This window comes from Benincasa hispida, chromosome 2 (assembly GCF_009727055.1).
Source record: "Benincasa hispida cultivar B227 chromosome 2, ASM972705v1, whole genome shotgun sequence".
Classification (NCBI taxonomy): Eukaryota; Viridiplantae; Streptophyta; class Magnoliopsida; order Cucurbitales; family Cucurbitaceae; genus Benincasa; species Benincasa hispida.
Window position 1 is genome coordinate 11,868,676 of NC_052350.1, and position 13,617 is coordinate 11,882,292.

Consider the following 13,617-nt stretch of genomic DNA (forward strand, 5'->3'; position numbering starts at 1 on the left):
CTACAAGCAACATTGGTTTATGTTGGTGGTGGGCATGAACAGGTCGCATCCTTTTGTATGACTCACTCCCCAAGTACATCACACTGAAGGATCTAGTAAAATTCCCAGCACCCCTATGTTTTACTCTCCTTTCACTGGCACAATTTTGGGTGTATATGATGCAAAGTCCAACCTTGCACCTAGTCCTTGGAAGCTGAGTCGTGTCAATACAGGCGCACTACAAGGGAATACACTAGACTGTAGGATAATCTGTCTCAACTACTTTAAGTACTTGGTGATTGGGTCGATATGGAGAGCTTACGATAGGATAAGATGCATGATTTTAGGTTGCAGTATGGTGCCGAGTTGTGGGCAAATCAATTTTTTATTAGGGTTTTCTATGTAAATTTTGACATTATTTGTAAATCTATACCATTTATGTAAATTATGACATTATTTGTAAATCTGAGACAATATTTTGACATTATTTGTAAATCAAACCGAATCCAAACTGTATCAAGTATCGAGTAACAAACACTGAGTATATAGTAACATGCATCGAGTATCGAGTATTATGCACTGAGTATTTTCGAATGATATGCACCGAGTATCGAGTTAATATTTATCGAGTATCGTCAGTAACATGTAACACATATCAAGTATAGTGTAACGGGTATCATGTAACAAGTATTACTTAACGAGTATCGAGTAACGAGTATTCTATATCGAGTATTTATCAAAACGTCTTTACATTATAGAATGAACAATCTATATAATATAGAGTAATAATTATCAAGTATTTGAGTTTGGACGTTTGCTAGGTCCCCTATATCATCCTTGCCCGTTTGTTGAGTTTGGACGTATCAAGTGGTTCGTTGCACTTTTGTCTGTTATGTCCCAGTTGGCCACACCGTCCACATTTCTTTAATGTGACATGTTCTCTAGCAGACGATATCCTATTTACCCTTCGTCTACCAACTTGTACCACTCTTTTCGATGGAATATTTTTACCTTGGTATACCTTGGTGGCTTTTTCCATTCAGATACATGACCAAGCAGGTTTATTGATTCCGCATATGTTAGTACTAGGGCATCAACACTACACAATCTGTTGCATAGAGTAAATGGATTGATATTGCGCTCTTTAGCTGCAGCAATAGCGTGCGAACACGAAATCTCCAAACACTGAAATTGCTTGCAACTATATTCTCGAGTGTTAAGGCTGACTATACCATCTAATCCACCGTTCTTTACATGAAATCTATAACAATCGGTTTGATTTACTCGGCATCACCTAGTTTTGTCACAGCCTAAACCCATTATTTCCTCTGCATACATTGAATTTGTTGATGTACTATTAGACCACATTGTTTGCCGCTCATGAAACCAACCTTGAAGTAGACCTCTTATGTATTCTAGCAACGAAGTTATTAGTAACACTCTTGCTTCTTTGGTAATAGCATTGAAGCATTCAACACTATTACTGGTCATGTTATCATATCGGTTCCCAGACTGGAAACACCATGCCCATCGCTGAATATCAGCATCCTCTAAATATCTAGTAAGGGAACCTTTCTTGTAGTTCACTATTTGGACCTAATGACACTTGAACTTCAATTCTCGATACGCTCTACACACATTGTGAAACAATTTTCTAACAGCCTCATCTTTGAAGTATGTTTCCATGTTCCTTTTCAAATGGAAGGTACAAAGTCCATGGTAAGAATTGGGGAATACGATATCAACAACATTAGCTATACTCTGTCCATGGTCTGAGACAAATACGAGGTTAGGGCATTCTCCAATTGCTGTTTTAAGGTTCGTCATGAACCACTTCAGGACTCAATCATTCTCATTATCAACAACTGCATATGCTAGTGGGGTACAGTTGGTTATTACTGTCCATTGCAACACCAACTATCATTGTTCCCTTATACTTACCCTTTAGATGAGTGTCATCTACAATGATCACGGGTCGACAACTCTTAAAACCTCTTAAATTTGCACCTAGTTCCATGAACACGTATTTGAAATATTTTGATTCTTCAAGCTCGATCTCAAATACAGTTCTAGAATTTTCTATCTTCAAAGCTTTGCCATATGTATGCAAGGCGACATGTGATTCCTCTGGCGTCTCCTTTACAAGAGCAAAAGAAGTTTCTCTCGCAAGTTATGCCTTGTCATAACTAATATTGACACCGTACTGATGTCACACATCCTCAATAATATGGTGCGGTTTGCCCCTCGACCAACGCCGAACTTGTCCTCGATTAGGTGACCAATAACGAATAAGTTTGCTTGTTTGTGGTCATGATTCAATACTTCAATCGAGCATGTGTGATTAGGCGTGCATTTTGTTATCTTGAAAATATCAAATCTGTCCATTTTAATTGTTCGAACGACCCACTTACAAGTCTGGTGTAAATACGAAAAACTATACAATTTTTGTTCGATTTTTTAACCGACATCTCAAAGTTGTTCTTAATGGCCAACATTGTCGACTTCATCTTCACATCATTTTGTTGAACATTTGACCTTCAACTATATCCACCAACCCTATAAACGGCTGTGGTTGCATGATCAAGTCCCCCGTCCTGGCATTACTACTAGATGGTAACATTGTTCGGATTTTGGCAAGGCACACTCCCAACAAAATGGCCAAAATCATTTGACAAAATTGGAGTTAGTTGTTCTTCATTCACAACAGAAGAACCATTCCCTAAAAAAAACCTGGGTTGGTTGTTCTTCATTCACAACAAAAGGATTACTCCCTAAAACAACCGGGGTTGTCTTTTTTTCGTTCCTAACCTCTTCCTCTTCTATCATCACATTCTTATTTACACATATCCTAACATTTTCTATCGCCACATTCAGATGCAATACATTCACTATATTAATATCGATGTTGTCGTTTTCCAATGAAACACCTGATAGACAAACATCATGCTCATTGACATCACCTCCACACATAGGTTGGTCTGATCTCTCTGGATAATAAAATGTTGCATCATGATGAGTTTCTTCGATTTCCTCAAGACTTACAAATACTTGTGGTCTAGTACGATCGTACTTTGAGAGGAGAAATTTAACATCAGTATCGTCCATGAGCATATTGGAGGAGAATCAATATCTATCTTATATGTCACCCTCATTATAATCTTGAACTCTGTCGAATTAACTGACATGTTATCATATACAAGATTTATCAGCTCATTATACGTTAATGTGCTTGAAACTAGCAAACCCTTCAAACAGCATCCAATATAGCATTCTTCTGTGTCGTCCCATATACCACCATAAGAATAGATACTTCTCCATCCTTCAAGAAAAACAATACAGAAAGTGAGTAGTTAGGAAAATAGGTAAATGTTAAATACTCGTTACTTGCTACACGATGATACTCAATGCTCGATGCTCGTCACTCGATATTCTCAACTTGATGCTTACTATTTCATAGCTCTCTTTCCTCATCCTCGCTCCACTGGGAGCTACTTATATGTACTAGTACACACTCACAAACTCACTCTCACTCGTTCTCTTTCCTATGTTCGTATGTCTCGCACATCGTCGAAAAAGTAAAAAAAAAAAAAAAAAAAAAAAAAAAAAAAAAAAAAAAAAAAAAAAAAAAAAAAAATTGAGCGAGAAAAAGCACATTTACTTGCTTGAGATGTGAGACAATATAGTGAAATGATCTCTTCTTTATAACTTAATCTCCGTCAAGAAAAAATAGGTTTTATGAAGTGAATTTTTTTAAGGTAAAGTGATCCCGATTTTCCTTTTTGTATTTTAGTTCTGTTTGTTCTTAGTTAATAAAAAATTACTTCACATTTTAAGAAATTATTTGAAAGGATCATGTATATTGTCAGAAAAATCCCCAATTTGTATATATTCATACATGAGCATTAACTACAGAGCAAGTTTCGACGACACAGAGAAGTCAAAAGAATTGAATATAAAATAATCGAATATCAAGTATGACGTGAATATGTTGATTGTAGCCATATTGAGACCATGAAGCTAAGTATTGAGTGATCAGGAAAAGTGACAAAGCTATCGAGTAACAAGTTGCGAGCCATCAAGGATCAAGTAAATTCGTATTGACAGACGCACGAGGGGCATCTCAAGAACAAATCAGTAAAATCATATGCTTATGACATAAACAAAAGGCCATTTTCCATTACTTTCTCTATTGGTGAACATTTTTTATTTGGGTCTTCCAAATGAAGTCATCCATACAAAAAAGCCCTTATTCTTATCATTTTTTCAAAAAAACAATGAATAATCTAACAAGATGCTAGGAAGGGGAAAACAACATTTCAAAGACCATAGATATGATATTTTGCTTGATCAACATGACGGTATATTCTAGTAAGCAAAAATCATATCTGGTTCATAAAAATTTAAAATGTACATATTCGTTTGTCCCACCCCCAATATTTATTGTTTGTAGCATTGACATAAGATCATGTTCGATAACATTTATTTTTTTTTTAAATTAAGTTTAGACATTATTTCTATCTCCAAAATTTGACTTCCTTGTTTTTGTTTGAAGAAAACAAGCCAAATTTTTTTTTTTAAATTAAGTCTATAGACATTATTTTTATTTCCAAAATTTGGCTTTCTTGTTTTTTAAATTAAACATATTTCCTCCTATTTCTAGAAATTTGGTTTGGTTATCTACCAACCAAACCAACTTTTGAAAACTAAGAAAAAGTACTTTTAAAAACTTGTTTTTGTTTTTCAAATTTCACTAAAAAATCAACTATTATACTTGAGAAAAATACAAATCATTATAAGAAATAGGAGGAAATCTGTTTAATTTTCAAAAATTAAAAACGAAAAACAAAATAGTTACCAAATCGGACTAAGTTACACACCTTAGACTTTCAGAATGGTGCCCCTGCTTTCTGAATCAGAGACCTTTTTCAAATAGTTTTTGTTTTTCATATTTATTCTTTCTCATTTGCTATGCCAGGCCGTCTAGAAGTGGAGTGACACTAAAACCATCCCATATCCATAACAAGTTGTGGAGCTTGCACGGTCAAATCTGATCTCCAAGTCCGTATATTGTTGAACGTAACACCTCTTTCAACGTGAGGTGGGCACTTCACGAAGTCCCCATTTTAACATTTAAGATAAGATTTTAAGAGTCATGTCAAGCAACGAGATCCACTTCATCACTGTCCGGGGAAACGACATCTAGCCTCATCATGCTCCTATACTGATCTGGAATAGGTGCCCCTGCTTGCACGCAAAGTTCAACCACAGCCGGAACTTTGCCGTAAAATCTCTTCAACTTGTTATCCAAAGGAGGCCCTTTCAAATCTTTCATATGCCATACATAATTTGGACCCACAAGATCGTCTATTGTTGCTTCCTGCCATGCATGCAACCCATTACGAGACTGATGCTTCGAAGCTCGACACATTCTCACCTTATGCCCCCTAGGACTAACCTGGACCTCGGGACAGTATCCACATGTCTGTACCATGTACTTTTCCATTATTTTCTTTGCTCCGCATACCATTTTAAGCCACGAGTCCAGTGTTAGGATGCTCAATTGTCTTAACTCAGTGTCTACTTCATACTGCTGACCCAAAGTATTACTAATTTTCCATAAGAATGAAGATGTGTTGGTTCCTTCAAGTTCTATCCCAAAATAAGATTTTACAAAATTATCACCAGTCTTGATAAAAACCCCGGTCTCCACCTCATTTGTTTCCTTCACCGACTCAAAATCTACAATTCTCCCTTCAATACTGTATACAGGTTTTGTCCGTCTTTTAGAAGGGTATTTTTCAATATCAACACCAGCTTGGATGCATAGCTCCAATATAGCAGGTATCCGTGGTATGTTATACCTCTCGTCGTGTCCAACTCTTGGTTTCGCTACACAATCATAAAGATGGTAACATTTGGGGAAAAAGATCACGTCTTGAACTCCCCCCTTCCTCCAAGCGTGCATAGCACTTCGAAATCCACTCTTTGCACCAGTGCAGGTTCGAATTTCATGACCTACATGTCCAATATGAACCTCAAAGCAGAACCTGCGGAGAACGAGCTTCACCAAGTTAATCAGCCAACAAACGATTGTTTGTTAGATAAATAAATTCAAATTCCTATCATATTAAAAGTCAGTTTAATATCTCTAGAAAGTTATTTCACCCACAAGATCATCCGTGAAAGTGAAGCAACTAGCCATTAGTGAATAGCCTTAGAGACCTCAATCCTACCTCGTAGAAAATTGGACAAGTTTTCTAGCTTAATGGATTTTGGTAGAATTTATTACATTCCAAGTACCCCCTTTTTGACAAGTCTCTAGAAATTTAAAACAACCCTGTGGCAATATGACACGTTTTCTTCTAACCTTTTTATTGGAGTTCTTGATACACATGTAACTTTTCAAGCAACAATGAAAAGTTTTGTTTTTTTCCCTCTTTTTAAAGGAGATAAAATAAATCACTATGCATGGACTATTTAGAAATTTTTGGACTTGTGACAAAGTTGACAACTGTCCATCTTAATATGGCATATCCTTGACAAGTGAATGCCTCAATTGGGTGTCCACAATGACCTTAATGGAGAACTTAATGAAGAGGTCTACATGGTATACCCTCGAATGTTTTCAACCCAAAAAAAAAAAAAAAAAAAAAAATACATGAATGGATGAGTTACGCGAGTGTCTACATGGCTTTACACTTGTATGGAAAGCAATGCAAATATTCTTCAGAATTTATGTTGATGGCATACTTGTCTAGGAATAATTCTCTTGTGCAGAGTTATACCGCACCTCTCAATATAATGTTGAAGCCGCCCCTGCTTCCTAGTCATTTGAACAACCAAAACCTCGCCTACTTCCCATCTTTCTCAACATATGATATATTAATGTCCCATTCCCACCACTCTCACATCAAGCCCAAATGTTTGAGTGCATGCACATGCTAATTGCTATGTTACTTGGGGTCCTACACTGCAGAAGCACCGTTGGTCCATTGCAACACTCCATCTTAACACAGGTGGACTTAAGCTTTGTGGTCATCAAGACATGCCACTTTCTCCATGCTACAAAGTACAACCCACCTTCATAACCATGGGCAAGGAACACTTCCATGTCTTATTAATCACAATTCAGCAATAGTGCATCCAAATATAATTTAAGTTTCAGGATAGGCAAAGGAAGCATCACAAAGACAGAGGAAATAAATGCCGAAAGAAAAAGGAACAAATCATACAACATGCACCTGCATCGTTGAATGGGAATGGCCTCCACAAGCCTCGATATGCCAAAGCGGAGCAGTTTCCAAGCTAGGTAGACATTCTGAGCTACATGGACAAGATCAGGCACCAACAATCCATTATCAGGCGGGTGTTCGAGCATCCTACAAGGTTGGGCCTTTCTAGCTACTCTCTCCTCTTTTGCTTTCTGAATCAAAACCTTCATAGGAGTGGGATAGGGTTTTCTATTGGACTTTCTTTCACGGGGTTTGGGTAAATCAACATAAGGAGGATCAGGTGCGTCACCATATTCAAGTTTCTTTGCAATCTGGGTGAAAGAACAGTGAAACGGGCTAAGCCCAAAGAGATTTAGAGGAATAAGTCGACTCTTGAGGCTGAGATGAATTTGCATGGTCAGTCGCATTAGAGACTTTTTGACGTGAAATTTGCCCAAGACAAGCCAAATATAGACATTTGGGTTGGGGGGAAAAAAAGGCTAATGGGACTTTCGAAGAGTGAAAGGACTATAATCTTCTGTCTTTTTCTCCTCCGTCCCATGCACGCACAAATTCCTTATTTGAAAATCAACACAGAAACCCATAATGACTGACAACCTTTGCAATGGAAAATGTTTGGTGGCAATAGCATTGAGTTTGAAGGACAACGACAAACAAGGACTATGACTTCGACGGTTTGACAAGAGCTCGATGATCAAACTATTTGTGAACAGCTACTGGATGCGAGTTTGAAGGCCAAAAGCTATTTGCAATCAACAGCTCGATTATCAGATTGTTTGTGGACAGCAACAATGACTGCAAACACTTTTTGAAAAACCTTCAATGAAGCAAGAAAGACTTCAGCATTGAGAGTTATAGTGTAACATTGCACAAGAGAAAATTGTACCTTGTTTTACATTCCATCTCTCATTGTAACTGTGGTGAAATCTTGCAGCTGTGTGCCACTTGAATTATCATGTCAGCATGTTGATGATAATAGGCCAAATCTCTTGTATGCAGGATCCTCAAACACTTCTTCAAAATAACAACCTCTATGCAGCAATCATACTCGACTTTCCTCTGGCCACCTGCAACACAATTTCACTTTATTGTAATCTTTTTTTCCTAAACCAGAAACTCACACTTTTTGTTGAAAAGAGACTATTGCTCAAATTACAAAGACATAAGATATGCTCGAAAATGAAAGCAAAATGAGGGATCAACAAGCGCACTTGGATATCTCAACTAGGTTAACATACCCATGGCGTCCTCATCACATCCCAATAATAAAAAGGCCTCCAAATACAAAGGAAACAACAATTGGAATTAAAATTACATATACTAAGACAACCCATTCAAAACTAAGAAGAAACAAATGTACTCCAAATTTAAACTAATATCCTAAGAAGAGTATTCAACAAATAATTTGGAGAGAGAACACCATGAAGAAGCTTTGACACAAGCAGTCTCATAATGCTCCAACCAAGGAAGGGGCTCGTCTTGAAATATACGCTGGTTACTTAAAAACCAAATTTCTGGGAGAATTGCTTCAACTCCATTCACCCATAATAATTGAGGAATAGGTTCTAAAGAAGGTCCCACTAAAAGCTGAATTACATTCTCCTTGAAATCAGAACTCCACACCCATTGTAGATTGAACATATCAAACAAATGTGGTGGGGGTTGGGAGAGACGTACTTTTGGGAAGATCTCTAGGTGGGGGAGAAAGCTCTTTCTTGGTTATTCCCTTTTCTGTATCATCTGTCTTCTTTTAAAAGTCACTTTGTGTCCGATTTCCTAGTGTGGATAGGGAGCCCTTGTTCGTTTTCTTTCAGGTTCCGTCATGCTTTTTCCAATAGGGATATGACGGACGTAGTTGCTCCTCTTTATTCTTGAGAGTTATCCTTACCATCTTGGGAGGAGAGATATGAGGGTTTGGAGCCTTAACCTTTGGATGGGGGTTCTTGTGCAAGTCTTTTTTCAACTCTCTAGTTAACCCTGCTACTTCAGATGAGTTGGTCTTTGCGTCGATGTGGAGGATTAAGATCTCGAGAAAGGTCGGATTCTTTACTTGGCAGGTTCTTCATGGTCGGATAAGTACGGGGTAGGAGGTTGTCGTCGATGTTTGGGCCTTTTTGTTGTATTCTTTGTCGGAAGGTGAAGGAAGACTTCTATCATATTCTTTGGCGTTGAGAGTATGTGAACTCTGTCTGGGGTTATTTTCTCTAGACGTTTGACTTGACGTGTGTTCTCCATAGGGTGTTAGAGATATGATGGAGGAGTTCCTTCTCAATACGCCGTTTGGGGAGAGAGGTCGGTTCCTCTGGCTCAGTAGTGTTTGTGCTATTATTTAGGTGTTGTGGGGTGCAAGGAATAGGTGGGTGTTTAGGGGAGCTGAGAGGGATACTAGGGATGTTTGATATCTGGTTCATTTCCATGTTTCTCATTGGGCTTCGATTTCAAAGGCATTTTGTAATTATTCTATTGATATGATTTTCTATAGCTCGAGTCCCTTCCTGTAGCAGGATTCTCCATCTTTTGTGGGCTAAGTTTTTTTATACGCCTGTGTATTCTTTCATTTTTCTCAATAAAAGTGGTTTTTATTATCAATAAATAAATAAATCAATCAAACAAATTTCTCCACATATTTTTTGAGTAGCTACAATCAAAAAATAAATGTTGGTAGTCTTCCAAATTTTCCAAACATAAAGGGCAAGCTGATGGCATTAACACATGATTCGGAATCTTTCTTTGAAGACACTTAGAGCAATTAAGGTGATAGAATACCAAACTGGGAATGGAGTTCTTATTGTATTCAAGATGAATTGTGAGAGTACATAAACTGAAAGTAAAGAAAGTTCCCCCACTTCCACTCACAGACGAGAGGGAAGCTTTAACCCAACTATTAACTACCAAAATATTCACCGAAACTCTCTAGTTCTTTCCCCTCCCCTTTTAACATACCACCATTTCCCTAACCAACTAAGAGTCCCCAGTAGACGTGGTCCCCATCTCCTCAACCGAAGCGGATTCCTCTTTTCTAAGTTTTCCCATATTACCCTTACTCTTCCTCCTTTGATACTGAAATAATATTGGTAGTCTATCATTACCTCCCCCTCCACATTTACCTTGTCCTCAAGGTAAAAAGTTAGGAATTGTTTCCGAAAATCATCCATTATCTCCCAGGTTGCCTCATGCCTCGATAAACCCTTCCATTTCACCGAAACTTCCCATCCATTGTGTGAAGTATTAAGATGATATCCCAACACCTCATCTGGTTCAGTCAGCCATTTATGACTCTCATTCACCAATGGGTCCACTCTTTGAGCTTCACACGTTGTCCCACCACTTTCTTCAACTGTGATACATGAAAAACAGGGTGTATGATTGCGGTTGGCGGAAGTTCCAACTTGTAGGCAACCAACCCAATCCTCTCAACGATTTTATACGGCCAAAAGTACTTAGGAGATAACTTCACATACTGTTGTTGTCGTACAGAAATTTTTCATCCACTGTTTGAGCTTCACACTGTTGTCCCACCACTTTCTTCAACTGTGATACATGAAAAATAGGGTGTATGACTACAGTTGGAGGAAGTTCCAACTTGTAGGCAACTAACCCAATCCTCTCAACGATTTTATACAGCCCAAAGTACTTAGGAGATAACTTCACATACCGTTATTGTCGTACAGAAATTTGTCAATAAGGTCTGAGCTTCAATAAGACCCAATCTCCCACCTGAAACTCCACATTGCATCTCTTCTTATCAGTATATCTCTTCATTTTGTCTTGATTCACTCTTAAATGTTCCTTGAGAACACGTAAAACCTCGTTCCTATCCCTCAATTGTTGATCTAAGGTAGCATTAGAAGTACAAGTATCTCCATAATAAATCAAGGAAGGTGGCAGTCATCCATATACTATTTGGAAGGGAGTCGTTCCGGTCGATGCATTAAACGTGGTATTATACCAATATTCAGCCCAATGCAGACAATTAATTCATTCCTTTGGCCGTTCTCCACAAAAACAACGCAAATACATCTCCACACTTCGATTAACTACTTCAGTTTTCCTATCAGATTGAGGATGATGAGCCGTACTTCGATGTAGTTTAATACCTGATAGACGGAGAAGTTCTTGCCAAAAATGACTCACGCACACTTTGTCTCTATTAGATACAATAGACTTTGGAATCCCATGAAGTTTAACTACTTCCCTACAAAACACATTAGCTACAACTTCAGCATTCAAGGGATGTTTTAAGGCCAGAAAACGTCCATACTTACTCAATCTGTCCACCACAACTAGGATTACATCATGACCTTTGACCTTTGGTAATCCCTCTATGAAATCCATTGAGATGTTAGCCTAAACTACATCAAGAATAGATAGCGGCATCAACAACCCGCTAGAGATAGAGCCAAAGTCTTGTTTCTTTGACACACCACACATTTCTCTACGTATTTCTTTACATCCCTCTTCATTCCCTCCCAATACAACTCCCTTGATAAATGTTTATAAGTCCTCAAGAAACCAGAATGTCCCCCAAACACTGAATCATGATACGTGTGTAAAATGATAGGAATCAAAGTGGATGTTTTGGATAGTACTAACCTCCCTTTGTATTTCAACACTCCTTGTTGTAAAGAAAAATCCTGAACTCCCTCTTCCTTCTGTAGCACCCTGGCTTTGACATCCTGTAATTTAGCATCTCGTTCAACTTCTCTTTGAATGACCGCTATATCTAACAGCGTAGGGACAGTCAAGGTCGCGAGCTGAACATTGGGTATTACTCATGATAATGCATCTGTTGCTCCATTTTCAAGTCCAGGCCGATAAATCACTTCAAAATCATACTCCATCGGCTTCACAACCCACTTCTGATGTTGCGGTTGTATGGTCCTTTGTTCTAACAAAAATTTCAGCGCCTTCTGATCCATCTTGATCACAAACTTTCTCCCCAACAAGTATGGTCTCCACCTCTGTACAGCCATGACCACCGCCAGCAGCTCCCTATCGTACACCGGCTTGGCTCGATCTTTCATAGATAAGGTATGACTATAGAAGGCAATCGGACGTTTCTATTGGACTAACACAGCTCCAGTTTCATGACCTGAAGCATCGGTCTCCACCTCAAAAGGCAAGCTAAAATCCGGTAGTGCTAACACGGGCAAAGTCATCATAGCATTTTTCAACTTCTCAAATGCCTCTTGAGCTTCTTCCGACCACTGGAATGCCCCTCCCTTCAATACTTGAGTCAATAGTGCTGCTATACTCCCATAATTTTGCACAAAACGCCTATAATACCCTGAAAATCCTAAGAATCCCCATATCTCCTTGATAGTCTGGGGCGTTGGCAGACATTAGCATGTAATTCTAAATCATGTTCATACATTAGCATGCTTCAGACAAATTATCACATGCTCATATACCTTATCTAAACAGTCCATTAAATCCCAGAATAGTCAGAATTATCCTTGTAACTAGTCTTAAAATCCTCAAAATAAATCATAAATTTATCACCCGGCACCAACGCGGTTGCAGTAGTAAGATTACAAATCTAACAAAACGTAATCCACACCCTCCTTTAGCACGGAGATACCAATCTATTCATAACCCAAAATTAGGAATTTAAAACCAAATTTCCAGCATATTAACTCATTCCAAAGAGCTCCAAGTTCACATTACCTACCAATCACACTCCAAAATCCCCTAAAGCCAAACTCTAATCTTACTAGACAACGATTCCTGACACCTTAAAAGTTGAATCCAAGCTTCACAACATAATTAGTATAACTAAATTAGACCAAAACTCAATGGATGACCAAACCCATTCAAGAAACACACCAACATCTTACCCCAGATTCAAGTTTCTGGCAAAAACCCCACGGAATGGCGGTGGAGGAGGATGAACCCGACAGCTAGCAGCTGCTACGCCGGCGGAAAACGTCTGGAAGGACGAACCGGAACAGCGCGGAGCAGATCTGAACGACGACGCGGGTAGAAAAGGGACGAACACGAGACGAAGGGTGGGGGCAGCTAAGGCAGATCATGAGAGAGGGAGAACTTTCAAACAGAAAAAAGAAAGAAAAGAAAATTTATTTTATTTAGGTTTTTTTTTATTTTTTTAGAGCAATCTAAGATTTTATTTTATTTTATTCTATCTCATTTTATCTTTTCCTTCCATGCATAAATATATATATATATATATATATTTAAAACCCTTTCCTTTTCCTCTTAAAATTCAATTTGAAAATTGAACCAACTTCCCTAATTTAAATTAAATTTTCAACATTAACTTAAATATCAAATCAATGCGACATAAAATCCAAATTTTCCTTTAAAAAAAATAAATTTTCAAAATTAACAAAATGCCCTCAAATTTTACGAAAATATAGAATGTAACTTACATATTAAAAAAAAAAAA

The 13,617-nt window shown here is 37.9% G+C and overlaps 1 protein-coding gene across 5 annotated transcripts; it reads right to left on the reverse strand.

The window, feature by feature from the left end:
* Window positions 1–2,694: 2,694 nt before the first annotated feature.
* LOC120070997 (APO protein 3, mitochondrial) lies at window positions 2,695–13,201 on the reverse strand. 5 transcript variants are annotated; one of them, XM_039022975.1, is made up of 5 exons: window positions 13,049–13,201; window positions 8,098–8,278; window positions 7,212–8,028; window positions 4,857–6,026; window positions 2,695–3,298 (listed from the first exon to the last, which is right to left on the reverse strand). In XM_039022975.1, exons 3-4 carry the CDS (start codon window positions 7,616–7,618, stop codon window positions 5,135–5,137), a joined length of 1,299 nt encoding a protein of 432 aa, XP_038878903.1. In that variant the 5' UTR covers window positions 7,619–8,028; window positions 8,098–8,278; window positions 13,049–13,201; the 3' UTR covers window positions 2,695–3,298; window positions 4,857–5,134. The 5 variants fall into 5 exon arrangements, with proteins under 5 accessions (XP_038878903.1, XP_038878907.1, XP_038878904.1 ...); XM_039022979.1 differs by lacking the exon at window positions 7,212–8,028; XM_039022976.1 differs by lacking the exons at window positions 8,098–8,278; window positions 13,049–13,201 and adding an exon at window positions 6,770–7,059 and having other exon boundaries at window positions 7,221–7,361.
* Between the last annotated feature and the right edge of the window lie 416 nt (window positions 13,202–13,617).